Here is a 17,088-nt window from a genome sequence, read left to right on the forward strand (position 1 = left end):
CTCAAAAAGAAAAAAAACAAAGACACCCGACCCTTAGCAAAAAGTTTATGACTTGCTAAAGGCTCAGATGATCACTAGCATTTTTGGGCAATAAAGTATTTTAAAATTAAAGTATGTACTTGTTTGTTTAGACATAATGCTATTGTGCACAATACATTGCAGTATAGTGTAAATATAATTTTATATGTACTGGGAAATCAAAACATTTGCGTGACTCACTTTAACATATTTACTTTATTATGATGGTCCAGAACTGAACCCACAATATCTCTGAAGTATTCCTGTAACAGCTTTATCAAGATACATCTCACATACCATACAATTGACTCATTTAAAGTACACCATTCCATGGTTTTTAGTATAAGCCCAGAGTTGTGCAGTCATCACCGCAAACCATTTTAGAAAACTTTTACCATCCCCAAAAGAAATCCTGTACCCGTTAGTGGTCACTCCCTCTTTTACTCAGCTCTGGAACCACTGTTCTCTCTCTATAGATTTGCCTTTTCTGGACATTTTATATAAATGAAATCATACAATATGTGGCCTTTTGTGATGCTTCTTTCACTTAGCATGTTTTCAAGATTCATCTATTTTGTAGAATATGCATATCTTATGTGAACTATTGTTCAAGTCTTTTGCCAAATTTTTAGTTGGGTTCCTTTTTAAATATAGAGTTATAAGAGTTCTTTATATATTTTGGATACAGTCCTTTGTCTTTGTCAGTTATAGTATTGCAAGTATTTTTTTCCACTGTGGCTTGCCTGGTAGGTAAGTGTTTGACACATAGAGTAACTGTTACCTCCAAGGCTATGACTCATAAGCCTATCAACAAAAGGGCTTTACTGGAATTTCTTCTTTGCTTGGTAAACTAGCTCCTACAGTAAGAAAAAGGGTGCTAAATTTTGATCCTTTTAAAAAATTTATTTTATTCAGACCAAAAATTGATTTTCAAAGCAATAAACAAAGTACTCGTAAAGATCAAATTACACTAATAAGAAACCACAACTAAAAGTTATTCAAATACCTAATAGAACATTCGTTTAGGTGTGGAGGTTATTTGTGTATTTTTTATTTTCTGTTTCCAGCATGTTTAGAACATAAAAGTCATTCTTCACCTATTGCACTTATTGATGAAAAATCTACAAATGATCATTTATCACTTCCACAAAAGAGTCCATCTCTGGCAAAAGAAGTACCAGATCTATGTTTTTCTGATGAATATTTCTCTGACAAAAGAGCAGCAAAAGAAGAAAAAACAAAGAATGACCAAGAACCAGTAAATAGAATAATCCAAAAGAAAGAAAATGAAGATCACTTTGAACTTGACTGCACAGGACCATCTGTTAAATCATCTTCCTCTTCAATAATTAAAAAAGCATCTTTTGAACATGGTAAAAAACAAGAGAATGATTTGGACCTTTTGAGTGACTTTATTATGCTGCGAAATAAATATAAGACTTGCACCTCAAAGACTGAAGTCACAAACAGTGATGGAAAACATGGTAGGTAATTTAATAATGTTTTGCCATAGATATGGTAGGCTCAAAGGCTAAGCACATAATTTATTATAGAAGGCCAGGAGATAAAGTTCTTCTAGATAAAATTATATTATTTTTCATAGTCAAGGAAAATGTCATTGATTCTTGATACTTCTTGTATACAGATAGATATGGATATATAGGCATGATTTAGATATAGATATGTATTTTTCAAAAAACCTAAAAATGCATTTGAATTTGTAACAAAAGCCACTATTTATAAAACTTGCTTTCTATGACATGGCCTTAGAAATTCATAGTATTTCTAACTTTTGTTGGTCAATTCTGCCATTCTTTTTTCTCTTTCAGCTATCAGTCCTGTCTCAGTATTTTAAATCATATTTTTATGTGTACTTGAAAGAAAATTTTCTCTGCCTACTTCATTGTGTATTACTCTTTCTAACATTACCTAACAGTTTCTGTGTGAGTTGTAACTGTCTTATATTCACTGCTTACAGCCACATCAAAGGTAATATAATATGTCATTTTACTTCCCATAAAAATAAAATAGGCATTCCAGAATAAGTTTGACATAGGTTACCCTGATGAAATAAATACACAATATATTTATTTATTTATTGGCTGCTATTGTTTATTCCTAAATTTCAGTACACATTCAGTTTATTCCTAAATTTCAGTACACATTTCAACCTAATGACTAGGGACATTGGAAACTTTCAATATTTATATATCGTTACACTCAGAAACACCAGAAATATTTTCTAATGATCAATTTGTTTGATAAATCCTATTCTTTCTTTCTTCATAAGGTTAATAATATTATCATAAATACAGGTATCTTTATGCTTTATAAAGCACTTTTACATGTATTGTCATATTTGTTCTGTTTAGAAACTTTGTTGAGAAATCAAAGTAGGTAGTATTACCCCATTTCACAGTTAAAGAATACAAAAATATTTATGTGACTCAGAGACAGTTAGGTCTTACAGTCTCATATACTATTAATAGACAAAAGATCTTCAGTTCTTAATGTCATGATGGTTATATTTATTTTTCTAAAAGATGTGACAACCTTTTATAAATCTGCTTAAAGTAATATTACTGGGGCTCACACCTCTAATCCCAGAACTTTGGAAGGCTGAGGCAGGAGGATTGTTTGAGGCCAAGAGTTTGAGACCAGCCTGAGCAACATAATGAGACCCTATCTCTAAAATTAGCCGAGTGTGGTGGCACACACATGTGATCTCAGCTACTCAGGAGGCTGAGGTGGGCAGATGCCTTAGCCCAGGAGTTTGAGGTTATGGTGAGCTGTCATTTTTTAAAAAGTAATATTACTGTGTCAATCAGTGCATTTTTCGTGGTAAAAATGCAGAATAATATTTAAAGATTTCAGAATTCTGTGATCTTTTCTATTTCTACATATTCAACTTAAAGTTTCTTTTTATGTAATATTTTGGCCACCTTATAACTTACCTTGCCAGATGACAGTTCTGTATGTAACTGAGCTTTTTCTAACCAATATTTGGACCATAATTGAAGCATCACTTCTGCATAAAAATAAGCAAAATATAAATAATTATTGTATAAATGTCATAAAAAAATAGGAATTTTTCAAAGATTTGTTATTGTCAGATTTGTTCATGTTTTCTGATCCTATTTATATTTGGTGCAAAAAAGGAATCCACACCAAAATTAACACTGACATCTTTTTCTGGTTGCCATAGTGGTGATAATGGCTTATGATAGGGTATATTATCAACAGAAAGTGAGGGAAAGCAGCAAGAAAGGAGGAAAATGTAAAAAAGAATAAAATAGGAAAGATCACAAAATTCTGAAATCTTTAAATATTATTTTATCTTTTCTTATTAAAAAAATTAGCCATTCATTTACTAAACAATTAAAGGAACATGAATGTTATGGAGGGAATGCTTCTGTACTCCTGATGTTTCCTCAATTAAGTGTTAGGTTCCTGGCCTCTTTGCCTTTTTATACATCTCTCCAGAGGAGACAGAAAGAATGATCTGAATTGTAAAGTCAAAATAATAAATTGGACATAAGTTGTGGGAATGGTTGCCCAGGAAGAACAGGAATTCTCCTTGGTTTTTCTATGTCATGACTCTTTCCTGGGCAGTGCCCCTGACTTCCCCCACCCTTCCTGGACCCAGTGGGGTATCCTATCCTAGTCCAGCATACCCTAGGACTGGGTGGGTAACTGTCTAATTCTGGTGTTTAGTTAGCAAGCTCATTTGACTCTAAAACTAAATTCTATTCCCCAACTTAGCCTTTAATAGTAATAGAGGTAATATTTTGGCGTATATTTTACTTTTTGTCTTATTTTACAGTTAATTCAGGGGCAAGAAATATTATAAATTCTTAGACCCCCTCAAAAAGTTTAATAATTAATATTATTTGATCATATCTATTCTGATTATTTATGGTTAATTGAAAGTATTACTTGAAAGTAGCATTATTAATCCAGTATAGAATATAGTCCATTATTATATTTTTAACCATGTATTTAAAGATGTTAACATGTTTCTGGAATTGTTTTGTAATCGTATTACTGATGGATAATACTACTATATGGTTAAAATAACTGCATTTTTATGTGTTTGTGTGTAAATCCTCCATAATGCTTAGGAAAGAAGAAATCCTCTATAATACCTAGGACAGAAAGAAAACTAACGTTTATTAGATACTTTGTGCCTGGCACTAAATTATATATTAGAGATAAATATGATGCTGTTGCTGACCTTGAGAAGCTCACAGCATAATAGAGCAGGTCAGATATGCAGATAGATCATTTCAATTCAATGTGGTGAGTACCAGTAGAGAAGTCTTCACAGAGTGCTAAAGAAACAAAGGGCGGAGCCCTTTACTGGCCTGGAAGTAGGATGGGCAGTTACATATGACTTTTTATAGAAGATGCCTGAGACCTGCAGGGTACAGCAGTAAAACTAGGCCCAGGTCAGGCGTGGTAGCTCATGCCTGTAATCCCACCACTTTGGGTAGGCAGATCCCTTGAGCCCAGGAGTTTGAGACCAGCCTGGACAACACAGGGAGACCCTCTCTCTATAATAATAATAATAATAATAAATTTAAAAAATAAATTAGCCTAGGATGGTTGTGCATGCCTGTGCTCCCAGCTACTTGGGAGGCTGAGGTGGGAGGATTGCTTGAGCCCAAGAGGTCAAGGCTGCAGTGAGCCCTGATCATACCAATGCACCCCAGCCTGGGTGACAGAGGGAGACCCTGTCTTAAAAAAAAAGAAAAGAAAAAGAATTGGCCTGGTTAGAAAAAGATGGAAATAGGGAAGGTTTGGGGCAGAGGAGAGGGTTAGTAATAGAAGAAAGGGTATGTGGAGAGTCACAGAGAAATTAAGTAGAACAGTACATACCTTCTGTGTCAGAAACTGCACTTGGTATTTAAAGCAGATATATTTACCCATATTTTACATATGAGGAAACTGAGTCAGAACTGAGCTCAAAATGCTGATCTGATATCAAAGTTTTTTTCCATTTTTGCCATTCATCTTCCTACCTAGCAGTGTTAGGTCCATTGATCTGAATAGTTGTTCACTTTAATAGTGATGTGTTTCAATGAAGAAATTTAACAACTGTTATCATATTTTTAAAAATTAAGGTAAAACAACATTAAGTTCCTCTTGAACAACAAAAATTTATATTTTTTATTGGAATTTCAAGATAAAGAAGCATGTTCTTTGACACTTCAAGAAGAAAGTCCTATTGTTCATGTTAATAAAACCCCGGAGGAAATAAATCAGGAAAGGGGAACAGATAATGTCATTGAAATTCAAGCGTCAGGTATGTTATATGCTTTTAAAATGCATTCAGATTTGCTTAGTTTGAAAGCCCTTTCCTAGATAGCTAGGACATACCTCATTTTCCATGTCACTTTCTTCACTTGTTTCAGGTATTTCTTCATTCCACTCCTACTTTCAAGTTATATCCCGACCTAGAATGCCCTGTTCACTGCCCCTGCCTCTCCCCATTGCCTTACCCAAGTGACTCAAGTGTTATTTCTTCTTTCATTTAAACTGCTGCTACTTCCCTATATCAATCAGAACAACTGTACCTCCTTGGACTCTTCTGCCCAGTCTGGAAAATGAACTGCTAATCATGCTCTCTCTCTTCTCTTACTTGCTATCAGAGTGATGTAAATAAGTTACTATTGATTCCTATATTGATTTTTTTGTTATGCTATAAAGAAGAGTATTCTTTGACTCCTAAAGAACAGCCTGCTTAAGAACATCAGATTCATTATTAAAATCAATAAGGAAATATGACCCAGGTTCTCAAATATCTTTTCATTCTTTTGGTCTCTAGATGATTATGCCAATCTTTAAATAATGTTATTCTAGTGATAACTGGAAAAATTTTTCATTGTTTGGCTTAAGATTGTATGCTAATAGTGGAGAATGGCAAAGAAAAAAATGCAGTTCTCTTTATATGGGTATTTATATTTGCCATGTCAAGTTAATTATGGAATAAACCCTCTCTAATAAATAATAAAGGCCGGGCGCAGTGGCTCACGCCTGTAATTCCAGCACTTTGGGAGGCCGAGGTGGGCGGATCATGAGGTCAAGAGATAGAGATCATCCTGGACAATATGGTGAAACCCCATCGCTACTAAAAATGCAAAAATTAGCTGGGTGTGGTGGTGTCTGCCTATAGTCCCAGCTACTCAGGAGGCTGAGGCAGGAGAATAGCTTGAACTCGGGAGGCGGAGGTTGCAGTGAGCCGAGATGGCGCCACTACACTCCAGCCTGGTGACAGAGCAAGACTCTGTCTCAATAAATAAATAAATAATATAGCCATAAAATGATATAATTCCATGTTTGTTTTTATTAGTTTATTTAGAATAAATATCTTAAAATAAGTTTTTATACAATCTCATTATTTTTAACTCAGAAAATAATTCAGATAGAAATTCAGATTTCCACGAAATAACTTTTATCAAAATGAGCATACCATCTTTATTAAAACACTGCCATTAATGCTTTTATTTTTGCAGATAGCCAGTGCCAAGCATTTTGCCTCCTTGAAGCAGCAGCTTCTCCTATCTTAAAAAATCTTGTATCCTCCTGTACTCTCCCTACTGCTAATTGGAAATTTGCCACTGTTATTTTTGACCAAACAAGGTTTCTCTTAAAGGAACAAGAAAAAGTAGTAAGTGATGCTGTTCACCAAGGTGAGTGCAACTAAAAGTCACATTATTTAAAAAAGATGTTTAGAAATTATTGTATCAAATTAGTACAAATTGGGTATAGAAGGTTCAGAAATTAGTCATAGATGATGGCATGACTATAATTCAGCTTATGATACCCAGCCAAATCAATACTGGAGGATCAGCTAAGCAGAGAAAAAGGTAAGAAATATCACCTGGCATTACTTCTTAGTGAAGCTCCTAATTGACATATATTACTTGACAGATTCCTATTGCAGAAACTAACTTTATTATTGTCAGCATATGAACCATTCAGTCTCCTCCCAAAAAAGGTCAAAAACTAGATTAATTAAAGTCAATCCTAGACTTTTTATTTCCACCAAGATGGAGTAACAGGGACTAGATTTACCCTCCTACCAGAAATAACAACAAAAAAGACAAAGACAAAATACATAAAACCAGTTTTTAAGACCCTGGACATCAGGCAATGAAGAACAGTGGTTCCTGAGAGAGAGGAAATGAGTGAAATGAGCCCTACCATTACCCAAGCTACCTGTCTTGAAAGAATTGCCAGGCCAAGGTGTAGGGAGAGTTACCTGAGGCAGAGCCTGGTGGACAATTTAAGTTGAGGAGACAGGAGGTAAGAGTCCAGGGAGACCAAGACAGACAAGAGTTCAAAATAGAATGTTAGACAGCAGAGAGCTTCACACAGAGAGTATAGAATTGTGCAGAGCCTCTCCCTCGAGTATTCAGCAGATGATTGATCAAAGAATATATGTGAGGTGGCCAGGCGCAGTGACTCATGCCTGTAATCCCAGCACTTTGGGAGGCCGAGGCAGGCGGATCATCTGAGGTCAGGAGTTCGAGACCAGCCTGGCCAACATGGTGAAACCCCATCTCTACTAAAAATACAATAATTAGCCTGGTGTGGTTGCGGGCACCTGTAATCCTGGCTACTTGGAAGGCTGAGGCAGGAGAATCGCTTGAACCTGGGAGGCAGAGGTTGCAGTGAGCTGAGGTCACACCACTGCATTCCAGCCTGGGCAACAGAGTGAGACTCCATCTCAAAACAAAAACAAAAACAAACAAACAAAGAATATATGTGAGGAAACTACCTGGAGTTGGAGAAACAAACCATCTGAAAGGACTAGGGGGACTACTATGCTGTATTCACACAGGGAAGGAATAATGGCTGTTCCTACCAGCTAGACTAGAAAAACTCGTAATTCATAGAGGATTAAGGAGAGTACTCAGAAAAATCTTGCCTCAGTAGTGGGGGATAATTATCCCTAGACTTAGCACTGCTCTGAACCTGCCTAACAAATCACAAAGCAACACCCCAAGGATCAAACTACTTCCAAGGAACTTAGCGGCATCCCATCATAAAGCACAAGAGGATTGATACGAATACAAGAATACCCAACAAGGTAACAGTCATAATGTCTAGCATCCAATAAGATCATGAAGTATACAAAGAGGCAGGAAAGTACAACCCATAATGAGAATAATAAATCAAAACAAACCCAGAATCAACAAAGACATTAGAATGACCAGAAAAGGACACTAAAACTTCTTATTACTGTTTTCTGTATGCTTGAAAAGTTAAAGACTTTTAAAAAGACCTAGATCAAACTTCTAGAGACTAAACTACAATGCATGAGATGAAAAATATAGTGGGTGTGATTAATGGCAGATTAAATATTGCAGAAGAAAAAATTAGTAAACTTGAAAGCATAGCAATAGAAACAGTCACTCTGCAAAAACTGTAAAGCACGAAAGAATGAAAAAGAAATAAAAGAGCATCAGTAGGCTGTGGAACAACTTAAAGTAGCCTAACATACTGTAATTAGCATTCTCAAAAGAGAGGAGAAAAGAGAGTAAATGGAAAAAATATTTGAAGAAATAATGACTGAAATCTTTCTAAACGTAATGAAAACTACAAACCCACAGATGCAAACATCTCAATGAACACTTAATACAAGAGACACAAAGAGGGTTCACATAATCAAATTACTCAAAACCAATAATAAAAAGAGAACTGTAGGAGGAACCAGAGGAAAAAAACACATGCCACATGCAGGAAACAAAGATAAGGGTGACATGAGAGTTTTTGACATAAATAATATAAATGAAAAGACAATGAGTAACATTTTGAAAATTCTGAAAGCAAAAAACATCAACCTAGTTTTCTATATTAGACAAAATGAGGACTTCTCTTGGAGCTCTTTCTGTCCACATGGTGGTAATCACTTGTGGGCCTTGGGCTGCTTTAGTGTAGGCCAGTAAATACCAGAAGCAGAAAAAATAGGAAACTCACCACTTGTTTGGTGGCATTTTGAAATCTGATCTCCTTCCCCAGTCCACTTGTTACCATTTACTTCTAGAGTTTTTAGATAGCTGTTTCATGTATTCTGTTTTGTGTTTATAGTTGTGTTCAATGGAAGAGACAAGGTGGAGTGTACTTACTCCATCTTACCTGGAATCTACTTAATTTGTTTTTAAAGTCTGTTTTCTAAATTCATTAAACTTAGATGTCCTATATATTTTTTAAAGGTTAACTCTCTTTTACAAATGAAAAGAAAGTTGAATCTAATCTTATTCCATATAGAGTGCCCAGTCTTTGAGGGGAACAACATTTTAGTCACCAAAACCTTGAGGTCACAGTAGTATTACTTAGATAGAATACTTGATCTGAGAGGAAGGTGTTAATCCATAGTTTACTACTTGAAATACCTGAGCCACAGAAAGGCATCAAGATCAACACTTTGGGGAGCTGGCATTCTGGCAATGATTCTACTGGATAGAAAAACAATTGTCAGCAAACTGGCCTTTATGAAAGAAGACAAGACTTACATAAATAAAAACTCATCTTCTGGATATAGTTTCAGTCCTGTAATTCTCAGGTTTTACATTAGCTGAATATGGGTTGAGCTTCTAAAGGCTTTGAACATCATTGAGCAGAATGATGACTATTATAAAATATACAGCATAAGTATGTATGAAGTATAATGGAGGACAAAAAAGGGACATGGTTTTGGGTATCTAATTGGAACAATATTGCATTAATCCCAAGCAAGTGAATAGTTGTTATACTTAATATTCTTTCATTGGCCCTGGAATTGACATAAAACTAAGCCTACAAGTAACGACTAAGTAAACCTAGATTAAAAGAAGTCAGATCATTTCCCAAACTAGTTTCCTAGTCTGTACTCCATTTTCCAAGCATTTTTACATTTCTAGTTCCCCAAATATGTTTTCTCTGCCCTATTCTCATCTCTTGCAGGTCATGATTGACTTGTTCCCACAAGTCCTTCTAGGGGCTGAATATACTACCCATAATTGGCTTTCCTGTTGCCTCTTAATTCCCTACTACAGATTGGCCTTGATCTTCATTGAATAGATCATCAATTTGCAAACTTTTTAGCAGAATTCTTTGTTCAAATAAATATTTCATGAGATCCCAATACATGAAAAAGAAAAGTAGAGCTTCTCTGGTTGAATTGGGGCAGGGGGTCTAGAATCCCATCTTCTTGGTCTCACTTTTATATGCAAAAAAATCCAATCTATCATCCAAAAAGCTCTGGAACTAAATGGAACACAAGTAGGCAATTAGCCTGTCCCTGTGAGTTTATCTTTTGTTTGAGTTATAACTTTAAATGAATATTCCTAGGTGTCTACCTCCATTTCAAGGTATTTCTTCATGTTATGATCCTCTACTTTTATCTTAACCAGTTGGCAAGTTATGAATTTATTTTTATTCTTGTTTCATATCTGGGAATCGTTGACTGTTTTTCCCAACAGGAGTAGAAATAACTGAATATTCTTTGGAAGCAACAAGGGCATGAATTCTCAGGTTAGCTGAGTTTAAATGACAGCTCTACCATTTACTCACTAACTGACCTTGGACAGTTACTTAACCGCATTAATACTATTTCCTTTTTCATAAAATTTGGATCATAATAAACTTGTCTGATAGGATTATTGTTATGGATTCAATGAAATAGGCAACTTATATACAGCCTGGCATATAGTAAGCACTCAATAATAAATGTTAGCTCCCATTATTAGGCAGATTCTGATACATATTCTAAAACTGTAATATATAGTCTATGTTTTAAAATGTATTTTTGCTTACTTAGGTACAACTGATGAAAGAGAAATGACTTTCAAGCATGCCGCTCTCTTACATCTTCTGGTAACAATTAGAGATGTCCTTTTAACATGCAGCTTGGACACAGCATTGGGTTGGTGGGGAATATTTTATTTCCCCTTTTCTTCCTATTACATATTTCATGAAATAACTTACTTTTCTGAAAAAGATGCACCTTATAAGAAATGATGTAGCCTTCTTTTCTATTATACTAAGCATTACATACATTTTAACATAATTCTAATGAGATATATACATTTTATTCTGCTTGTATTCATTAAAAGAAACTGTCCTTAACACTATCATCACCTAGAAAAATAGGTTTAGGATTCTCTAATCTAGCAGATTTGATTGTATAATCATTATCATGCATGACTTTTTAATGTGAGATTTGACATTTTGCCATAAACATTTTGGGTCCTTATTGCATGTTTGTGGCTTTGAATCTTTGTTATGTAAAATATAACTATAAGGAGTAAGATCTTTTGTAATTTCTTTTTTAGTCATGTCTATATTAGCATATGAATTACTTGGGTAATAAAAATCAAACTATTTTGAACATATTGTAAATTTCTAAGATTTTGGAATTTTTTTATAATCTTATCAAAATTAAAATGTCTGTCTTACTACATTACTGCTTTAGGCCCCTTATTGCAGGACTATTTAGACTTTTTTTTTTTTTTTTGAGACAGAGTTTTCCTTTGTTACCCAGGTAGGTGTGCAGAGGTGTGATCTCACTGCAACCTGTAACCTCTGCCTCCTGGGTTCAAACCATTCTCCTGCCTCAGCCCCCTAAGAAGCTGGAATTACAGGTGCCCGCCACCACACCTGGTTAATTTTGTATTTTTAGTAGAGACAGGGTTTCACCACGTTGGCCAGGCTGGTCTCGAACTCCTGACCTCAGGTGATCCACCCGCCTTGGCTTCCCAAAGGGCTGAGATTACAAGCGTGAGCCACCACACCCAGCCTAGACTTGTTTAATAATGGTATGTTTATGGAATTAGGTTTTATAATTTAGAGTTCCTAGAACCTATTTCAAACATAAAGTAAAAATAAATTTCCTCTGATCTAAGACCCAGACATTTTCTCTTATTTATGATCCAGACATAAATATTATTTTTCTAATCCAAGGTTTGGTAACTATTGAGCAGCAGTGAATCATAAACGTACTCCGTCTAAAGAAGTGGGATCTCAGATATTCTAGATTCTGAAATTCTGTTTTAATATCATGAGTAGTAACCAATCTCACTGTTTGTAGAGCCAGCAATCTTTTATAGAAGCTGAGAAGCACAATGAAGTCAGGTGACTAAATAAAAGGGCACGTGACACTACAAGCTTATGCTTGTTTCAGGTACTGTAAAGTAGGGTTGTTAGTCCCCAATCCTTACTTGTCTGAGGATGGAGATAAGACAGCCTGGTCCAGTATTAACACTCAAGTGGTTTAATTGAAGAAAAAAAGAACAGCACCATGTTGGGCTTTCTAAAGGTAGCTGTAGTTTAGTAATAATATTTGGCCAAGTGCATGATCTAGACAAGTACAGTATGCTCAATACTTACCAAAGCCTTGGATTAAATAAATAATATTTATGGGCCGGGCACCATGACTCACGCCTGTAATCCCAGCACTTTGAGAGGCTGAGGTGGGTGGATCACCTGAGGTCGGGAGTTCAAGACCAGCCTGGCCAACATGGTGAAACGCTGCCTCTACTAAAAATACAAAAATTAGCCTGGTGTGGTGGTGCGCACCTGTAGTCCCAGCTACGCAGGAGGCTGAGGCAGGAGAATCACTTGAACCCCCCAGGCGGAGGTTGCAGTGAGCCAAGATCACACTATTGCACTCCAGCCTGAGCAAAAAGAATGAAACTCCATCTCAAAAGAAAGAAAGAAAAGAAAAGAAGTAATATTTATGGAGGTTGGCTTAAACAATATTTATCTTTAAGTAGTTTAGTCTATAATTTACCCTAGTTAAGTGAGACCACTGAAAGATTTATACTTGGACTGAATTCTTTATGTTCCTCTAAGAAATGCATTTACTAAATCATACTTTGGCATTACTATTTATCTACCTTAAGGAATACTATAAAAGTAAGATTCTTGTTGGAAAAGGAACTTCTTAATCTCCAGGTATCAAGCCATATGAATAATCTAGTTGCTTTGGACATTTTTAGTAGAGGGCTTTCTCATTTCTCTATACCTCTTGAAAGCCAAGATCAAGTTAGGTTGTCCTTTCTCTCTGTATAATGGCAGAGGGAAAAAAAAAAAAAATCCATGGAGGTCTGGCTGCCTGCCCTGCCCACTCCCAGAATTATGTGTTTTCTCCTAGCTTCCAGTTTGCCCCCTCTCCCAACCTGGCAAGGTAGTGAGTTTTAGGTTCAAATAATAGAGTTTCTCTTCTGGGCTTTAACCTAGAAATAAATTCAGTATTTATTATGGAATGTGATAGGTATTACAACAGAGATATATTGTAGTGGCACAAAGGATGGAGACTACTCTCCTTAAGATGAATATGTTTTTAAAAAAAATAAGTAGAAGTTTGCCAAGTAGATACAGTATAAAAGAGTATTCTAGGCAGAATTAAGAGCCCAGAGGAATGGACCAGTGGAAATGTTGCCAACAGTTCCATGCAGTTAGATTGAAGAGGACAAAGTAGAGGGCAAACAGGAGCTAAGCCTGGAGAAATAAGAAAAGACCAAATCACGGAGAGCCCTTTAAGCTACACAAAAGAATTTCAGGGATGCTACTGGATTACATTTATTTTTCAAAAGGTTAATTCTGATGGCAATATGGAGAATCAGGGGGAGGTCTGAAGATGAGGAGGCAGAAAGAACATAAGTCAGTCTCTAAGTTGCCCATCAGTCTAGCAATTTTAATATAAAAATAGAATTAATATGCACACATACGTAAAACTTGTACATAGACATTAAATTTTTTTAATTTATTATTTCATTTGTTACCCAAATATTCATTAAACACCTCATCTATGTAAGTTACCATGCCAGGTGCTCAAGTGCAGTAATTCACAAAATTCTGTGCAGCAGAATCACATGGAGAGAAATCATTAGGACACAATCTAGAGGTACTGAATATGAATCTTCAAGGATGAGTCTATGTTTAAAAATGCCCTTGGTGAGCCTGAATTAGGCACTGCTGTTTTAGCGGCCATATGAATTAAATATGTATAAATACCCCATGTTCTACCCTGAAAGAGCTTATAGGCTAAGTGATATACATAAATAAGCAGATATCAAGTACAAAAGTTGTACAGATAAAATGCCAAGAAAATTCCACTTAAGTAGCCTTTCAACAGGACTTCCATGTAAATATAGGTCCTGGGATTTAGGAAGAGTGCAATAGCATTCAACAAGCCAGGAGGCAGGATAGGTTCTATATTCAGAAAGTATGTAGCATATATTAATGTGTATATATATATATAGCTTAAAAAGAGATATGTGGTACATACTTTTAAGCTTCACTCAGTTTTAAAGTTTTTATTAGTCAATATCTTTGATCAAAATCAGAAAACAATTAAAGGAAATTTTAACTGTCTCTGCTTTGACTCATTTTCTTTCAGCCTTTTTTACCGTGGAGTTTCTTTAAAAGCAAAGACTTAGACATTTTTTTTCTAATTTTGCTTCAATAGGATATTTATCAAAGGCAAAAGATATCTACAACAGCATTTTAGGCCCCCATTTGGGTGACATTTGGAGACAGCTGGAAATTGTACAGTTTATTAGGGGGAAAAAGCCTGAAACCAACTACAAGATACAAGAATTGCAATGTCAGATACTAAATTGGATGCAAAGTCAACAGCAAATTAAGGTTAAGTATTGGAATAAAGCAGGTAAAATAATCAGTTTAAGTAAGAATTGGATGTAAGATACATTTTTGCATTTAACTTTAAAATTATGAAGTAGTCTATACTACTTAGTCCCTTGATGGTTTAGTCCTTGAATAAGGTAACAGAACAGAATCAGAACCATAGAAAGGATGATTTGCATCATTATTCATGTCTCAAATTTAAAAATACTTTACCAGTGTGGGCAATATAGTGAGACTTTGTCTCTATAAAAAATTTTTTAAATTAGCCAGGCATGGTGGTGTGCACCTATAGTTCCACCTATTAGGGAGGTTGAGGTGGGAGGATCTCTTGACCCCAGGAGGTTGAGGCTGCAGTGAGCCATGATTGTTCCACTGCACTTCAGCCTGGGAAAAAGAGCCAGACCCTGTCTCTAAATAAATAAATAAACAAACTTTAGTTTTTATTATGCATGGTTTTCCTATGGATTGGTTCTCCAATTGTCAGAAATTTTGTCTGGTACTTATATAAGTCCATGAACATATACATAATAATATAACTCAATGATTTATTTTAAAATACCGAGCCAGAATCTCATATGATTCCACCAAAACATACATTTAGTTTTATGCCTTGGATTACATTCACAATTATTTGCCTACCCTACATCAAGCATATAAAGATTGCATTAATGAAGTTTTAACAGAAAAAGCTTTTTAAAATCTTATCAAGCAGAAAAGCATTTCAAATGGTTTACACTAAAAATCCAGATATAAATTTATGTGGCCTTTTTCTGATTTTTCACTCTGTGCCTCCTATTTCTTAACCACAACTTTATAGTTTCTTGGGTAATAACTTTCTTAAGTCATTAAAATAATTTAATCTAAGTGAGAAATTTGAAATTGAAACTGATTTGCTCTCCCCACCTCTCCCCCACAAAGCTGTAATGGTAAGTCGGAAAATATAGCGGTAGATCACTGGTTTTCTCCAACAAATTTAAATGTGTGAGTTGAATTTAACACTAACAGAGACAACCTATGTATTGATAGTCACATATGTGGGGATACTTGAAGAATGCTAAGAATGCCCTACCCCGAAATATTTTCTTCACCGATATTTGATCTTAACAGAATATATTCCTTGTGTTTAAGTGTTGACATCTTTTACAACAGAAATATTTGCTTTGTAATCTTATTGTCATTAGTTTCATAGGACCAATTAAAGTGTGTTATTTTTGTCACTGTATTAAAACTGTGAAAAAGAATAATCATTCACACATACATGAAATTTTTATTTTTGACTAGGTACTGATTATAATAAGAATGGACTCAGATGGTGAAAAACATTTACTCATTCAAATTCTTAACAAAATAGAAGGTAGGCAGTTTTAAATTATGCTTCATTTGATAACAAATGCTTGAACTTATAAAAATGTATTGATCTAACCAGCTTTTAAAATTAAGACATAATTAACATAGTATAAAATTCACCCTTTGAAAGTGTATAACTCATTGGGATCTAACCAGCTTTTAAATCAATCTGGACTATAAGTTTGCAGTATAAATATACTACAAGGTGTTTATATGTATTTGTTATTACTAATAATTGACACCTTTTATTGATTGCCTACTAGTTGCTAAATAATATTAGTTACTTACAACTCTATGAATAGGTTTTATTAACTCGGTTTTACAAATAAAGGAACTAAAGTTCATGCTAAAGGTGATGTAGCTTGCCAAATCTCACAGGTAGTTAGGGAATCAGGACTTGAAACTAGGACTCTCATTTTAGTATCATTCTTTCTTCAACTCTCAGTTCTTCAGTTCTCTTGTCTGTTTTCCTCACTTACTATACTTTTCTACCCACTACTGCCCCTTCTGTCAACCCTTTCCACTTTGTGCTGTAGAATCCATTGCTTGTTATGCAAACTCTTCTCATTCTTCATCTCCTTTGTCTTAACTTAAGCCCAACTTTCTCCATGATACTACTTCCTCTCATATAAAAGCTAATCATTTTCTCTACATATATATGCTTCATAGAGATGAGAAAGCCATTTCTCGCTTTCCATTATCACTTTCAAAACATTATTCCTCCACCTTTTGAGACTGTGCCATATTGCCATACCATTGTCTACCACTCATCATCTCCTAACCACCTGGTCATTTCCCATCATCCATGGACAATTGTGTACCTAGCTCATGGTATTCTTTACGCTTCTAGTCCTGTCATTATTCTAGGTGTCTTTAATGTTCCTAATGTGAAAGATTCATTCAACACCCTGGACTTATAGTTTCATTGGCCTCCACAACAAAAATTATATTCATCTTCAGTTCCTTGGCTACGCCATGGAACTTGTGATAATGCATAACTGTCCTACCTCTGAATTTTAAATTCTGATACATTGCTCTTTGTCTATACCTATAGCTCTTTCATGATCTTCAACATCTTAGAGATCT

General features: G+C 35.1%; 1 protein-coding gene across 1 annotated transcript in view; it reads left to right on the forward strand.

Moving 5' to 3' along the window:
- LOC105548445 (chromosome unknown open reading frame, human C9orf84) overlaps window positions 1–17,088 on the forward strand; it is a 110,984-nt gene that overhangs the window by 67,951 nt on the left and 25,945 nt on the right. Inside the window, exons 12-16 of the mRNA XM_011992463.1 lie at window positions 5,204–5,323; window positions 6,534–6,710; window positions 10,826–10,930; window positions 14,477–14,655; window positions 15,937–16,009. Coding sequence (XP_011847853.1) covers window positions 5,204–5,323; window positions 6,534–6,710; window positions 10,826–10,930; window positions 14,477–14,655; window positions 15,937–16,009 — 654 coding nt within the window. The remainder of the gene's footprint in view (window positions 1–5,203; window positions 5,324–6,533; window positions 6,711–10,825; window positions 10,931–14,476; window positions 14,656–15,936; window positions 16,010–17,088) is intronic.

Source organism: Mandrillus leucophaeus, unplaced genomic scaffold (genome assembly GCF_000951045.1).
Source record: "Mandrillus leucophaeus isolate KB7577 unplaced genomic scaffold, Mleu.le_1.0 Scaffold410, whole genome shotgun sequence".
Taxonomy (NCBI): Eukaryota; Metazoa; Chordata; class Mammalia; order Primates; family Cercopithecidae; genus Mandrillus; species Mandrillus leucophaeus.